At 41.1% G+C, this 16,047-nt stretch overlaps 3 protein-coding genes across 3 annotated transcripts; 2 read left to right on the forward strand and 1 right to left on the reverse strand.

Annotated features, from left to right (window-relative positions):
* Positions 1-552: 552 nt before the first annotated feature.
* On the reverse strand, positions 553-1,596 carry LOC149393331 (uncharacterized). Its single transcript, XM_089617983.1, has one exon. It carries the CDS (start codon positions 1,594-1,596, stop codon positions 553-555), a length of 1,044 nt encoding a protein of 347 aa, XP_089474109.1.
* A 5,918-nt stretch (positions 1,597-7,514) lies between these two features.
* LOC149393332 (uncharacterized) lies at positions 7,515-8,307 on the forward strand. The gene has a single exon (XM_089617984.1). It carries the CDS (start codon positions 7,558-7,560, stop codon positions 8,305-8,307), a length of 750 nt encoding a protein of 249 aa, XP_089474110.1. The 5' UTR covers positions 7,515-7,557.
* A 6,580-nt stretch (positions 8,308-14,887) lies between these two features.
* LOC149393333 (uncharacterized) lies at positions 14,888-15,812 on the forward strand. The gene is made up of 2 exons (XM_089617985.1): positions 14,888-15,337; positions 15,405-15,812. Exons 1-2 carry the CDS (start codon positions 14,888-14,890, stop codon positions 15,810-15,812), a joined length of 858 nt encoding a protein of 285 aa, XP_089474111.1.
* Positions 15,813-16,047: the final 235 nt, after the last annotated feature.

Raw genomic sequence — 16,047 nt, forward strand, 5'->3', positions numbered from 1 at the left:
CCTATCTTCCTCCATGTCGAGCACAACAAAATCCGCGGGGAGGATGAACTTATCCACCTTCACGAGTACATCTTCAATCACTCCACGAGGATACTTGATTGACCGGTCCGCCATTTGAAGCGTGATGCGAGTCGGTTTGATTTCTCCGATTCCAAGCTTGAGGAAGATTGAGTACGGCATCAAGTTGATGCTAGCTCCCAAGTCACATAACGCCCTCCCAAGATTCGAGCCTCCAATATCACAAGGAACGGTGAAGCTCCCCGGATCTTTCAACTTCGTGGGTAGCCTCCGTTGGATAATCGCACTACACTCCTCGGTGAGAGCGATAGTATCGCACTCTTCGCTTATCCGTCTCTTGTGGGTAATGATCTCCTTTAGGAATTTCGCGTATTTCGGCATTTGCTCTATCGCATCGGCAAATGGTATATTGATCTCTAGTTTCTTGAAGATGTCAAGAAACTTACCAAATTGCTTGTCGATGTTGTTTTTCTTGAGGCGTTGAGGGAACGGGACTTGAATGGGAACCTTGGTGATTGGTGGAGCAATCGGAAGTCACGTCGGTGAAGCTTGATCCGTCGGTGAAGACTCGTCTACATGCGCCTTTCCTTTCTTTTTCTCTTGGCTCTCGGTCGAGTTGTCAACCACATTACCACTTCTCAAAGTGATGGCGTTACATTGTGATCGGGGGTTGACATCGGTATTGCTTGGAAGGGACCCTTGCGGTCTCTTGCTCATGGCTTTAGCGAAGTGACCCATTTGAACTTCAAGAGTTCTTATTTGGGCCGAGTTGCTTTTGAGGGCCGCTTCTTGGCGTTCGAGTGCGGCCGTGGTGTTCGTCATGAACTTGGTGTTTTCAATTGCCATTTGGGCAATTAAATCTTCAAGATTCGGTCTCTTGTCTTGAGGAAGAGGATTATTCCGGTATTGAGAGCTCCCATGGTGTTGTTGATGGTGTTGTTGAGGATGCGGTGGGAGGTATGGTTGTTGGTGTTGAGGTGGAGCCGGTTGCATTGCCACTTGGTCTTGAGGATTTCTCCATGAGAAGTTTGGATGATTGTTCCTCGCTCCCGTGTAATAATTCCCCGAGTTTTGGTACGTGGGACGATTGTTGTGGTTTCCCACAAACTTAGACTCCTCTATCTCGCCACATTCGTCCGTTGGGTGAGGACCCGCACACAAACCACACTTGTGGTGAGATGTCCCCACCGCCTTCACTGCTTCTTTACCGTGGACGGTCTTCGCGAGTTTGGCTACCTCAATTGTCAACGATTTGAGGAGTTCCATCTCCGGAGTTATCGGCTCTCTCGCGGCAATTCTCCTCTCGACCGGGCATTGATCGTTCACTTGGGCCATCTTCTCGAGTAGTGCAAATGCGTCGGTGGTGGTGTTGTCGAGAAGTGAGCCTCCCGATGCGGTGTTGACTCGGTCTTGAGTCGAGGCCATAAGCCCGCTATAGAAGATTTGTAGTTGCACCCACTCCGCTATACCGTGGCCCGGACACTTCCGAATCATGTCCTTGAAGCGAGCCCACGCTTCGTAGAGGGACTCTCCGTCGTATTGTCCAAAGTTATGGATTTCGTTTCTCCTCCGGGTCATCTTCTCAAAAGTGAAGAATCGTGAGATGAACTTCGAGCATAAGTCATCCCATGTGGTGATCGAACCCGGAGCAAGAGAGGATAACCACCCATGTGCGCGGTCTCGGATGGAGAACGGGAAAAGTCGGAGACACACGGCTTCCTTGGACAAATGAGGGAGGTTGAACGTGTTGCAATCCGCAAGAAATTGTTGATGTGGTCTTGCGGATCTTCGGAGGGGGAACCGGCGAATTGATTGTTTTGCACCATGTGAATGATCGAGGTTTTAATCTCGAAATTCGGGTTCCCTTCCATCTCCGGAATTCATATCGCCGATTGATGCTCGTCAAAAGTGGGTTGACCATAATCGAGTATGGTCCTTCGTTCTTCCACTTGTTCTCCGTTTCGACAAGCACGAGGTTGTGCTTCATTATCTCCTTCCATGGCGGCTCACCTTGCCTCCGCTCGGTTCCGTCGGCAAGTCCGTTCGATCTCGTGATTGATAGGAATGAGCGGAGGGTTACGTCGTCGCATGCACCTTTAAAACATAAGAGACACACAATAAGCACAATAATAACAAGCAAACTCAAATATTAAACTAGATAATTCAATCGAAAATAGAACCGTAGTCCCCGGCAACGGCGCCAAAAACTTGATGGGAATTTTCTTAACTAAAGAAAAATTCTACACGACGCAAGTAAACGTGTCGTCAAGTAATAGAGTGCAAAAGCACGGATATCGATCCCACAAGGACTCTAGACTATTTCCGAAGCAAACTCACTAGCTTTCTTTTTCGAGTTATGGAAATGAAAAATGGGGGTTTTTGATTGTTTTGAGAACAAGATGAAATGTAAACAAGAGTGAAAACAATATTTAAACACAAGTTAAAAGGAAGGGGCACGATTTCGTTATTTCATCGAGTCGGTCGGTCAAGATACGATTCTAAGCTCGGGTTTAGAGTGTTAAAACTTAGTCTCAATCCCTCCTATAACATTCACTAATCTCTCCCGAGTCTTTAGGAATCTAGCTATGTGTCGAACTTACACCTCTCGGTTTGGGTTCTATTAAAACACAAAACCGCATTTAGCCCAGGATTTCAATCAACTACAACTACCCACTAGTCTTTCTATACCTCTAGGAAGGTTAAAGATGGGATGGGTCGAGCTCACTCGTTTATTACCTCTCGGTGTCTAAACTTGTCTAAGATTCACTAACTAGGTAGCTACTCTAGTTAGCGCTAACACACACCCATACCCATAGAATTTCACTCTCAACCCAACCATGAAGCCCCAATCTAATCCAAATGTATGACCAACCAACTCAACTACTCAACTACATCGCACCCCAAATCTATTTAGCTACTCATAATTAAGAATAAACAAAGTAGAATTGAAATAAGTAAAAGAAACAAAACAATAAAGAAACAAGACATTGAATGCTAATCTCAACAACCAAACAAAGCTTTCATTAACTCAAGCACTACTACAATATTTCACTTAGATAAAACAATAAAGTAATCACAATATTCAATGCTCAATAGATAAAAGTAATCAACAAAACTCAAATAGAATGCTTGAAAGCTTAAAATATATCCAACAAAGCAATAAGTAGAGTAAATAAATAAAGAACAATAAATAAAAGAGATAGAGTTAAGGGTGAACAAATGGAGGTGATGAGGATGATGGAGGTTGTCACTTCTCCTTCTTCTTCTTCACTCTCAAGCTCAAGAACAAAATGAGTGTCAAACCCTAGCTTTCTCTCTCTCACTTTCTCTCTCAAGTTTTCAAAACCAAAAATAAAAATGTTCTATGTCAAGCCTCATTTCTCTTCTTTGAATAAGTGTATATGAGGATTTAGGAGAGGTTTTCGGAGCAAATATGGACCCTTGGATGAGATCCAAGGGCCAAAAATGATTTAAAAGACGAGCTCCAAAATGCTGAAAAAGCAACTGGCGCGGCGCGCCACATAACAGGCGCGCCGCGCCACTCGTGAATTTCTGAAGGCGCGCCGCGCCTCTCTTGCGCGTTGGCCGCTCGAGCTCTCGGGTGTAAATTTAGCCACCAGGGCGCGGCGCGCCAGCCTTGAAACGCTGACTTCTTGTTGACCGCCGTTGACTTTTGTTGACTTGACTTCAAATGACCATAACTTGCTCGATTTAGCTCCGATTCAGCCCGTTTTCGCACCACCACCTTCTCATAGTCTCTCAAACCTGAAAATGCAATAAAAACTACAAAATAATATAAAAAAAAACATTAAGAACAAGCTTCGATTCTTATCTAAGAGTCATAGATAAGTGTGAATGAATCTCACTTATCATTTATCAATTGGTGGATCTGATCCATTGAGAGGCTTGAGGAAGCTATGTTTGCCGTCAGGTTATCACCACCACATCCAGTGCTTATTCCTTCGACTGTGTTGACTTGAGACTTGGTCTTGAATTTGTATCCAGGTGGATATCCGTGTATCTTGTAGCATTTGTCGATGGTATGTCCTAGCATCTTGCAATGCGTACACAGTGGCCTGTCCTTGCCCTTAGGCTTCTTCTGATCATCACGAATCGTCATTGCCAAAAAGTTGGATTGATCTCCTGAGGAAAGAGAGTCAAGACCGATCGATCTTTGCGTTTCTTCTTGTGTTAGCATCGCGTACACCTTGCTTATTGGAGGAATTGGCTCCATCAAGAGGATTTGTCCACGAGCATGAGTGTAGTTCTCATTCAGTCCCATGAGAAATTGCATAACGTACTCAGACTCGGCGAACTGGTGCAGCTTTGCCTTTCCTCCACATGTACAAGAACAGGTACATTCTGGCTTGAATTCGCAGAGGTCTTGGTGGATTGACTTGAGCTTCGTGAAGAACACACCAATGGATTGATTTTCTTGCGCCAGATTGATGAACTCGCGTCTCAGCTGAAAGATCCTTGGTCCGTTGCTTTGCTGGAAGCGATCCTTCAAATCGTTCCAGATATCCATGGCAGTACCACCAAGAAGAAGGCTAGAGGCAATTTCTTTGCTTACTGAATTCATAATCCAGGCAATAATGGTGCTGTTATTCTTGCTCCATAATCGAAGGAGATCTGGATCCTCTGGTGGAGGTTTCTTGATAGAGCCATCGATGAATCCCAATTTGTTCTTGGCTTCAAGAACAATCATCATCGAGCGACTCCAAGGCATGCAGTTAGTTCCGTTGAGGACGTTTGAGACAAGACTACCTCCGGATGAATCAGGATGGTGAAGGTAAAAAGGCGAGAATTGATCCTCGATGTTAGACCTAGGTCTGGTGTTTCCAGTGACTCCGGCGATCTGGTTCTCCATTGATGAAGCTTCAGTCTCCATTGTTGTTGATGAGGATTACTGATGCGTGAAAACGAGAATTGGAGAAGAAACGGGATTCGGAAAAAGGAGAAAAACGATCACACGATCTCAGGATTTGCGGAAAAAAAAATGCTCTGATACCATATTGGATTCTGAGAACCAATGATCGAGAAAGAGAAAGGAATTTCAGAAAGTGAAATGAATGAAATGAAAAGACTGAATTAATTCATTGATTGAGGAATTGAAATTCATTTTATACACAGAGTTACAGAAAAGAAAAAGAAGAAAAAATTAGTTACAACAACGACGACAAGTCGTTTTTGATCAAACTAAAACAAACGACAATGAAAAACAAATAATCTGAATAGCATAACTCCTCCAATAGTAAGTCACATAAACTATATGAATTGTAAATTAGCCAACTTTTGGTAAATAATTTGTAAATAGCCAACTTGCATACGTGGCAGCTTATTAACTACCTATTTTTTACATGTTTGACTATTAAATAAGTCTTTTACTAATTTGTTAATAAGTACACTCGACTATTTACAATAAATTAATCAAAGGTTGACTATATCTCAATTCACTATACCGTGTGGCTATATAACTTAATAACTCTTTATTTATTTATAAATAATATGATATTTGTATGGAATTTTGCTGAGACTTCATTATACATGAGATACCGACGCTATTTTAACTTTTGTTTCGGGCATGTATGGTAGACAGTAAAGCAAGGATATATATATAGTTTTTGTTTTGTTTTATTTTGTTTGTTGTTTTTTTTTTTTTTTTTGGATAGTTGAGGCGCATCATCTGAGTCTCCATTTTTTTTTGTTGGTGTAGGGGACCCACTACACATTCACCACATCATCATCATGCCCTCGAGTATTCAAAATAAAAAAAATGGAGGGTCCTTTATGTCATGCATTTTGGGAGAGAAATTTCATTTTCTAGACTCAAAAACTATGAAAATATCACCATTAGACCCGTTACTTAAAAAATATCCAAAATTGAACTTTTGGTCACATTTCGGACAAAAATACCCTTACAAGACCATATAACACTACTAAAAAAATTCATTCTCTACTTCTCTCATTCTCTATCATTTTTTCATCATTTCGCGTATCCAATTGGTGTAATTCCTTCAAAATGGGTAAGTATGCTTCTCCATTCATCTTTTATTGCTTTAGTCATATAGCTTGTATAGAAAAAATAAAGTTGGTAGATATAGGTTAAAGTTTCCGGAATTTAACGTTATTTCCGATGAAATCCGACCTTTTCGGATGAAATTCATGTAAAAATTCCGATGAAATTTAAGCCAATATTCCGACAAATTCCGACATTTTCCGACAGGACCAATTTTCCGACAGTTTCTGACAGTTTTCGACCGGTTCCGACCGGTTCCGACCGATTCCGACAGTTTCCGACCGGTTCCGACCAATTCCGATGAGTTTGGAAAAAATCAAAGTTTAATGCATTTTTGTGATATTTCTTGCAGTTTTAGTGATGGTTAACGGAACGTGGGAGAGAAATGGACACTTATACGTGTTCAAAAACGCGAGAACATTTCCGCTTGAAGTTTCGAAATAGACAACCTACATGGAGTTAGTCGACAAGGTGTACAAGAGAGTCGATATAGACAGATCAAAGTATGAAAGTTTGAAGTTCCATATGAGGCGGGTAATATGCCAATTGAGCCTGCTTTGTTGAAGGACAACATGGACGTTAAGTATTATACGAAGAATAAAAGTCGTAGAAGTTATGCACTTTGTGTAACTTTGGTATCGAAAGAAGTCATGGCGTTAACTCCAAAAATAAAAGATAAAGGGAAAAATGTGATGAACGAAGAATTGTCTCGTGTTGAACTCAACAAGAGACAACATAATCTTATTACCAATGACCGAGATGATAATCATGTGTTCAACAGTCTAATAGATGAAGTATACAAGCGTGATAGATATGACTACCACAACAACGATGTGGATGATGAAGAGAAGTTTGACGTAGATGATAGACACAACTGTGACAAAGGAACAGAATTTGAAGAGTTCGTGGACACTGAAGAATATGAAGATTTTGTAAAACATTTTACAGTACCATCGGGACAGGGTGAACCATCGGGACACGGTGAACCATCACGTAACCCTCATAAAGTTGTACCACCAACAGATTGCGTGCCTTACTCATGGAAAGCCCCCGACTTCACAACCGATGATTTTGTCAAGGAAGAACATAATGACAGTCCAAGTCAGTTGCCAAATTCTTCGACAGGTATTAAGAATGAGATATACTTATATTCTTAAATGAAAAATGTTATGTTATATGTATTATAACCATTGAATGCAATAGGTAGCACAAAAGACATATACCTCGGGAAGGAGTTTGAGTCCAAGAAGCAGATGAAGCAAGAGATTCATGTTTTTGCTCTAAAATATAATTTCGAGTTTAGAGTGAAATCCTCTTCGAAAAGTAGATGGTATGTCATATGCAAAAATGAGATGTGCACGTGGAAGCTGAGTGGTGTTGTACAGTGGTCTGATATGTGGCAGATTACGTCGTACGAGAGTAGACATTCTTGTGCGCGTGTGGTTCGAACAGAAGGACATAGAGGAGCTGCACCTTGGGTTATTGGTCACGTCTTTAAAGATAAGTACAGTATTAGCTCTATGGCTGAGTATTCGGCACATAACGTAAGAGAGGAAGTCAAGACAAGATGGGGTGTTGACATCTCGTACTTGAAAGCTTGGAGAACCAGAGAGAAAGCAATTTCATACGTAAGGGGTACGCCAGAAGAATCTTATCAGAAGTTAGCATCTTGGCTATACATGTTGGAGCAGAAGAACCCTGGGACTCTGACTGCGTTTGTGAAAGATGGCGATAGATTCAAGTACGCAGTCTTTTCTATTGGAGCGTGTCGTAGAGGATTCAAGTCTTGTCGACCGGTGATATCATTAGACGGTTCATTTTTTAAGACAAAATACGGTGGACAGTTGCTATGCGCAATTGCGATGGATGCTAATTCACAATTATATCCACTTGCATTCGGGGTAGTAGATAGCAAGTGTCATGCTTCGTGGATTTGGTTTTTGAGAAAGTTGAGAGAAGCTATCGGTGAAGACGTTGAAGAGTTGGTGTTCATATCCGATCGACATGTTAGCATCATACATGGCGTCGAAGTGGTGTTTCCCGGTATCCCTCATGGAGCATGCTTCCATCATCTCAAACTAAATGTCCAGCACAAATTCAAGACCGATCATTGTGGCATTGAACTGTATGATGCCGCTTATGCCTTCAATAAGCGGGCTTTCGAAGCTCATTTTCAGCAATTGAGGAGAAAAGATGTCGAGATGGCTAAGTATCTCGAGGAAGTCGGTTTTGATCGGTGGGCAAGAGCATTTTTCCCTGGAAAACGGTAAAACTAAAACTTTTCCCTTTGTCATTACAAGTGTTTTAACTAGAACGTCGCTAATATGTAACTGTTTATATAGGTACGATATAATGACAAGTAATAATGCAGAAAGCTTCAACAATAAGACGAGGAATGCTAGAACGTTTCCAATTACCACGTTGCTTGAGTTTATTAGATTCACACTCCAAACGTGGTTTTTTGATCGAGAAGAAATGGCTAGAAAATGTGATACAAGACTGTCCCCGAAGTTTCAAGACAATCTCGCCCATCTAAATAGAAAGGCACAATTCGTCAATACCTATGGACTCGGTATGTATGAATGTCATGTCAAAGACGAGAGAGGTGACTTTGATGTTGATTTGTTGAGAAAGACATGCACGTGCGGGCTACCACAACTACTTGGAATCCCATGCGAGCATGCCATTGCATCTGCACAACACAGGAGTGTCGACATCTATTCTTTATGCAGTCCTTTCTATTCGAATGAGACATGGATTGAGATGTACACGGAATCCATATATCCTGTTGGGAATGAAGACCAATGGAACGTTCCGGATGACATAAAGAACATGAAGGTGTCAGAACCAATTGAAAAGAAACAAGCCGGTCGACCGAAGAAAAGTAAACAAGGAAGGCGTAGGATCAATCAATATCCTTCGCAAGGCGAAAAAGTTGTTATTCACCGCAAATGTGGTAAATGTGGTGGTATGGGCCATAACAGGAAGACATGCACTTGGAGAGAGTGACAACATTTATCTTTTATTTTGTTTGTTTTGAATTTATGACGTATTTTTATGTTGACAACTTCATCTTTATGTACGTCTTTTGTTGAATATTTGTAGTTTATATTTATATTTACTACTTATTATATAATTTCATAGCGAACATTAAAATAACATTTTAAAATATTTAACGACACATAAATATCCAAATATTTAATGAATACATATCATCGCGCTTCTAATTGGAAAAATAAATCGGTCGACCATTTCTTCCTGAACGTCCTCATGTTCTCGCTTAGAAGTGTATCGAACCCCGCGCCAACAAGGATGTGCTCCACATACTTGATTGCGAACATCCCGCAATCACCACTGAAAGACAAAACCACAAAATTTATACACAAAATACTCTTAATCTTGTTCTTATTCAAATTACATACCTTATAACACATTGTGGCACTTTTTCATCGACTAGCCATAGTAACTGTGGAAGTCGAATTCGGCCGCCATCTAGTTCTCGCTCCGCCCTTGGATGCTCGTTGTACATCCCCGACTCTGCCATAACCGTTGGCAACGCTCGACTCCAATTCTACGTTAACATAATAATGTTATAATAATGTAAGATAATAAACATAAAGTTCAGGAGAGTATATAAGATTTTACTAACCTCCATCATCGTGTTAAAATCAATTGAATTGTGTTGCATATGCGCAATATCTTTCTGGAAATCCAAGACGGTTATGGTCCACTCTTGAAGATCGACCCGGAACGTGAACCAATGCATGTTCTTGAAGTTGACGACATACAAAATCTCTCGCGCTCTAGTCCACGGAATGACTTGGGAATCGCTGCAGCCAGTCATCGGGTCCAACACGACTCTGTGATCCCATTCTACGAGCTCCACCTCTGTGCCTTGTTCTGCGGCTATCTTCTTGTTCTCCTCTTGCTTCATATAACGACCGTATACGTTTTGGACCCACCGGGTATCACATACGTCTTGACGATACTCCGCATACTGTCGTTGGCGTCTCCGAAGCATATCCAGAATAGCATCAATATGCTGTGATCGTGTATGAAACAACAAACATATTAATTAATTTTTTATTTATAAACGTATTCAAAACAATGTAATTCGACTTACCGTATCTGTTAGCCATTTTCCATTTTCCAATAGGAGCTTGAAGAAGTCGGTCTCTACATCAGCGACCTTCACATAAACTCGCCCCAGGAACTTCCCCTCAAGTTTAGAAGTGCGGGTCCACTTCACGCAGTCATGCCAATCAGAAGTTTTTGGTTCCTTCAATGGTCTGAACGGCGTTACCCGCACCTCTGAGGAGTATTTCGGCCGCGTCGGGTCCGTGAAATCGGAGGGAAAAGTATCTTTTCGGTGACGCTTCTGAGATGGCGTTTGTACCGAGTCGCTTTCCGACCTTAGCCTCTTCTGCACTAGGGTTGACAATGGTAGCGTCTTTTCCGATACATCGAGCCGTCGTGAACGTTTCCTTTTCGGAGAGGGTGGCTTCCTCGACGATGGAGTCGAAGAAGGCGGTATTGTCGAAGAGGACGGCTTCTTCGACGATGAAGTCGAGTAAGGCGGCTTTGTCGAAGAGGACGGCTGTGAAGGAGGAGGAGGAGGAGGAGGAGGTGGTGGAGGAGGACTAGGAGAACTAGGAGGACTAGGGGGATCAGGAGGACCAGGAGGAGGAGGACTACGCGATCGATGTCGACGGCGTGAACCAGCTTGCGTAGTTGGTAACGGCCCCGGAGGTAAACCTGTCACGTCTTCGAACATGATGTTTATCTTCTCAAGCATGTCAAGCTATAAATTGTGACACAAAATACTGAATAAGAAACTAAACATTTATAGAAACGACTGATTAGAAACTTATTTATTAAACGAAAATTAATACTAACCTGATCTTGCCTCATTCTTTCTAGCCTGCGACCGTTCGTACTCAGTGCTCTCAAGACGGTTGTCTGAGAATGTATCATTTGATTCCACATATTCTCCGTCAAAGCCCACGGAGCAGGATGATCGGGTCGAGCGGGAGATGCGGGATGATCGTGACTCTCGGGAGGAGCGGGATGATTGGGAGGAGCGGGAGGTGCGGGATGATCGGGACGTTCGAACTGAAATGAATAATAATAAACTACTTACTCATTAATAAATGATAAACTAATCATTTATTAGTAAATAATCTACTAACTAATTAATAAATTATAAACTAATCACTAATTAATAAATAAACTAGAACTTACGTCGGCTTCGTCATCGTCTTCATCACTCCACGACTTCTCCTCTTCGTCTTGTCTGAGCACGCCGGCTTCTTTCGCCGTTGACTCTACTAAGTCAATCTCTTCCTCGATATTACGTGGCTCAACCACGTCTTCGCTTTCAGTCGGATAGAGTGATTGACTGAGTTGCGTCTCTAGTAGCTCGAAGAACTCGCGCTCTCCGGTCCGTGGTCTCAACATCTGAAAAACACCGAGCTCCAACACAACAAAATTTATTAAAATTTATAAGTTAGATAATTGTAGTTATAAAATATTTTTAAAAATTATAAATTACGGTTTTTTTTAGTAAAATCTTCTCCACGTCCTTGCGCGTGATCACTCGAGTGCTTGACCAAGAATTCATCCTCGGTACTCGAACACCGGCATTATTCCTGAACTGCTGACCAATCTCTGGGATCGCCTCGAACGCCCAATATTGCACCGCGTGCAAATTCCCTTATAAGGAATACTTCGCCTCCTTCTGTAGGACATTCTCTTTGAGAGATTTCTCCTTTACTCGTTCGTAGTACCGCAACAAGTTTACTGAGAGGGAAGACATCATCTCAGCCCACGAGATGTTCCCCCATGGCAGAGAATAGAAGAACGGAAAATCCTCAACCATGTATAGGTACTTATCGTTGACTGCCTTGTTGTGTTCTAGTCCGAGGAGATATCCCAAGACAAACAAACATAATCCAAGCTTGTACACGTCGTTTGGATCTTGACATGTCTTGAACGCGCTAATCAAGACGTCGAACCTGGCGTTTGACACGCAGTTCAAGTAATCTTTAGTGAGCCTATTGCTCCTCCGCTCATTCTACTCCTCCTTCGATGGACCATCTTCCATGCTCATTCCGGTTATCAATGCGTATTCGAGTCTCCCGAATCTCACGCGTTTATTTCCTATTCCGAAATGAATCTCCCCCCTTTTTGTTGGGTGGATCTTACGTAGAAGAAGAGAGTGTAGAAGTACCGTAGAAAAGTTTAGTGTGCTCCCTTCGAAGAATTGAGCGAACGGACTCTCCGCGACCCTTTGAAGTAGACCGAGATCGGTGAATTTTTTTTTCACCGTCTTCAAATGCCCCGAACCACCGTATGTGATTCGACCGGCAAAGTCGTGGTCGCATAAATACGTCAATTTATCCTACATATTTAATTATCACAAAATATTAATAGAATTAAACATAACTCCAAGAATTCATAATTAAAAAAAAACAACAAACTTCATAACTCCAAGAATTCATAATTAAAAAAAACTAATTATATAAAACAACTAATTAGATTAATTATGTTGTTCATCATTTAAAAAATCTACTTACAAAAAACAAGTAATTAGTTTGTTGATCATAATAAAAAAACAATTAATCATTAATTAGAAAAAACAACTATTTATGATGTTCATAATTAAAAAAAAACTAATCATTAATTACACAAACAACTAATTAGATTAATTATGTTGTTCATCATTTAAAAAAAATACAAAAAACTCTTTATTTATCTTCAATTATTTATAAAAAATAAAAAAAAAATAAAAACTGTCGGAAACTGTCGGCCAAAAAACTGTCGGAACTCGCGGCCATCGGAGACCGTCGGAAGAGGTCGGAAAACGTCGGAATCGGTCGGAAATTTCCGATGAATACCATCGGAATTCATCGGAAACTGTCGGATCCGACAGTTTCCGATGAATTTCGATGGTATTCATCGGGAATTCCCAGAAATTTGAAAGAAAAAAAAAATTCACCTCCAAATATCATTCAAATCAACCTAAAATAACTAATAACCATTCAAATCTTGTATCCTATCATTCCTACTCTAATAAAACCATGAAAAAACTATAAAAAAAAAAAAAATAAAAAAAAAAAAAAAAAAAAACTAACTTTTTTTGTGATTTGGTGAAGGTTGGAGCTATGGTGGTTTTGGTCTCTCCGGTCGGAGGTGTGTCGGAGCTTCGGTCGGAGGCGTGTCGGAACTCGTCGGAATGGGTGTGGTTGGCGTCGGAATGGGCGTCGGAATGGTGTGGTTGGAGAGAAAGTGAGAGTGAGAGAGTGAGAATGGTGTGGTTGGAGAAGAAGATTAGGGTTTATTTTGAAATGATGGTATTTTCGTCTTAAAAGTGTCCAACAGTCCAATTTTGGATATTTTTTAAGTAATGGGTCTAATGGTGATATTTTCATAGTTTTTGAGTCTAGAAAATGAAATTTCTCTTTTGGGAGAGATTGTACGTGCCAACATCCTTGGTTCGGATTGGTTTTAGATCACCGTCGTATGCGATTTTGTATTTTGACCATTCTATGGCTCTTGCAAGTTGTAATTCGAAATATCGATTTGACGTCGTCTTAAAATTTTCATTTTCTTCCTCTATATACAATACATAACTTTGGTCTTTCTGTAACAAACCAGAGTCATTGCCCTTTTATGGAATGTAATACACATTTGCATTATACCCAGGGCCAGCAAAATAAGTTTCTTCATTAAATTCAAAACATCAACTCGTTAATGAAAGAATTGAAAACACCCAAATTAAATTTTAAATATGATGATCATGACAATTGGAGTGTAGGATTTCGCCATTTCACTAAAATTCGCCTGAACAATGTGACCGATTCAAAAAATAAAAATAAAATCCATTTGACTTGAAGACCGTCTATGACACATAATGACTCAACAAAGAGCACGTCCAAGAGCTGAGCCCAACTCAGAGAATTAGTCTCGCGCGAGATCTGTACCAGCTATCAAGATCGATTTAAATACACACTGACGAGTCGTATAAGGCCACCATTGAAATTAAGATGCCTCTCCAGGAGGCAGAGTTGGGCAGTCATCCTTGTTATGTGTGTGGAGAAGTATATGTCTCCCCAGCACTTGTCGATGCCAAAGTCAGCGATAGCCTCCTAAAAAAATTGGCACTTTTTTCACATGACCTCTTTAATGAAAGACATCGGATATTCATTTTGAGTATCCCCCCAAGTATATATGTTCGTGAACAGGCACGAAACCACATAGTGCTCAAGGGGTGCTATAGCCCCCTAAAAAAATTGGCACTTTTTCACTGTTTTTTAGTTTTTTAAAAAAAATTTACTCCTAATGTTTACAAATTAGCGCTCCCTCAATTTTTTATGCATATTAGCCTCCCTTAACTTGAATTCCTGGCTTCGTCCCTGTCCGTGAAGATAGTTAATTATTGGGATTATGTACATAGTGTTAAGTTGTTGTATTGGTGAGCTTGTGTATTGTGTAATTAATGTTAAGCTGTTGTATTGGTGAGCTTGTGTGTTGTGCAAGTCACTTATATGTTTGTGTTATTTATTCATAAACGACTCATCGTTTTGTTTGTTTGGTTTACAGTCAGCCTGATTTGCTGATTGTACTGGGACTTGCCTTGTTAGCATGCCTATATATGTGTATCTCTCATGTACATTGGTTAGTTAATCAATCAAATCAATTCTTCCGAGAATCTTTCTTTTCATTCTCTTGTTTGTCTCTTCTTCTACATTTTGTCCTAATTTCTGGGTCTGTAGAACACGATATGCTATCAGAGCGCTGATATCGTGCACTCTTGGTGAAGTCGTCTGATCGGAATCGCTTCGCATCACCATGGATCCTCTGACCAAGGACTCGAAGCAATTGACAGAATCTCAATCCAACCCCAAAGGAATCATCACAAAAAGAGCTGTGATGGAAGATCCGATGGAGAATCCATACTACCTTCATCACAACGACAATCCTGGAGCCATACTTGTCTCGCAGCTTCTCACCGGCGATAACTACGCATCATGGAGCCGATCGATGCTAATCGCCCTCTCCGTGAAGAACAAGTTCACCTTCATCGACGAAACTATCTTGAAACCAGCGCCTGATAATCCACGGTTGAACGCGTGGAAAAGAAACAACAACATTGTGGTTTCATGGATCCTCAACGCCATCTCCAAAGAAATTGCCTCCCGTATTCAGTTTGGTGATTCTGCAGAGGCGATGTGGAAAGACCTCCAAGAACGCTTCCAACAGAGCAATGGTCCGAGAATTTTCCAAGTCCTGAGAAAATTGGTGAATCTGACTCAAGATTCAAGATCCATAGCATCTCACTTCACCATAATCAAGTCGCTATAGGAAGATTTCCAGAAAATGTGGAGGATGTAAATGTGGAGCGGCCAAAGATCTTGCTGCGTTCAACGACAACATCTATGTGATGATCTTCCTCATGGGGCTAAAAGACTCCTATGCTAGTTCCAGATGCCAGCTTCTTCTCATGTATCCGATTCCCCCAATCAACAAAGTGTTTTCCCTCATCACTCAAGAAGAAAAACACAGAGTTGTGGGATTGGGATCTGCAACACAGGATCAGTCGAAAACCATGGCCGTGGCACTAAAAGAGGAGTCCAACTACAAGAAGACCTCCAAGAAAGATCGTCTCTACTGCACTCAGTGCAAGATCTTGGGCCATACCATGGATAAATCTTCAAAATCCATGGTTACCCTCCCGGATACGTGCCAAGATCCAAGAATCCAAACAACGAGCTAGAAGGGAAGCAAGAAAGCACTCATAGTGCATCAATCAATGCTCTAACTAATGAGCAATGCCACCATCTCATAGAAATGTTGTCCACCAAGCTCACCACTTCCTCATCCAATTCTGGCAAGTCTACTGCTGATGCCAACCAAGCATCTCACCATACAGGTTTTTGTTGTCTAGTTAAGGATATGCATTCATATAGTAGTTTCAGTAATTGTTTCACATGGATTCTTGATTCCGGTGC

Source organism: Urtica dioica, chromosome 6 (genome assembly GCF_054948205.1).
Source record: "Urtica dioica subsp. dioica isolate 48M chromosome 6, U.dioica_male_clone48M_v1_H2, whole genome shotgun sequence".
Taxonomy (NCBI): Eukaryota; Viridiplantae; Streptophyta; class Magnoliopsida; order Rosales; family Urticaceae; genus Urtica; species Urtica dioica.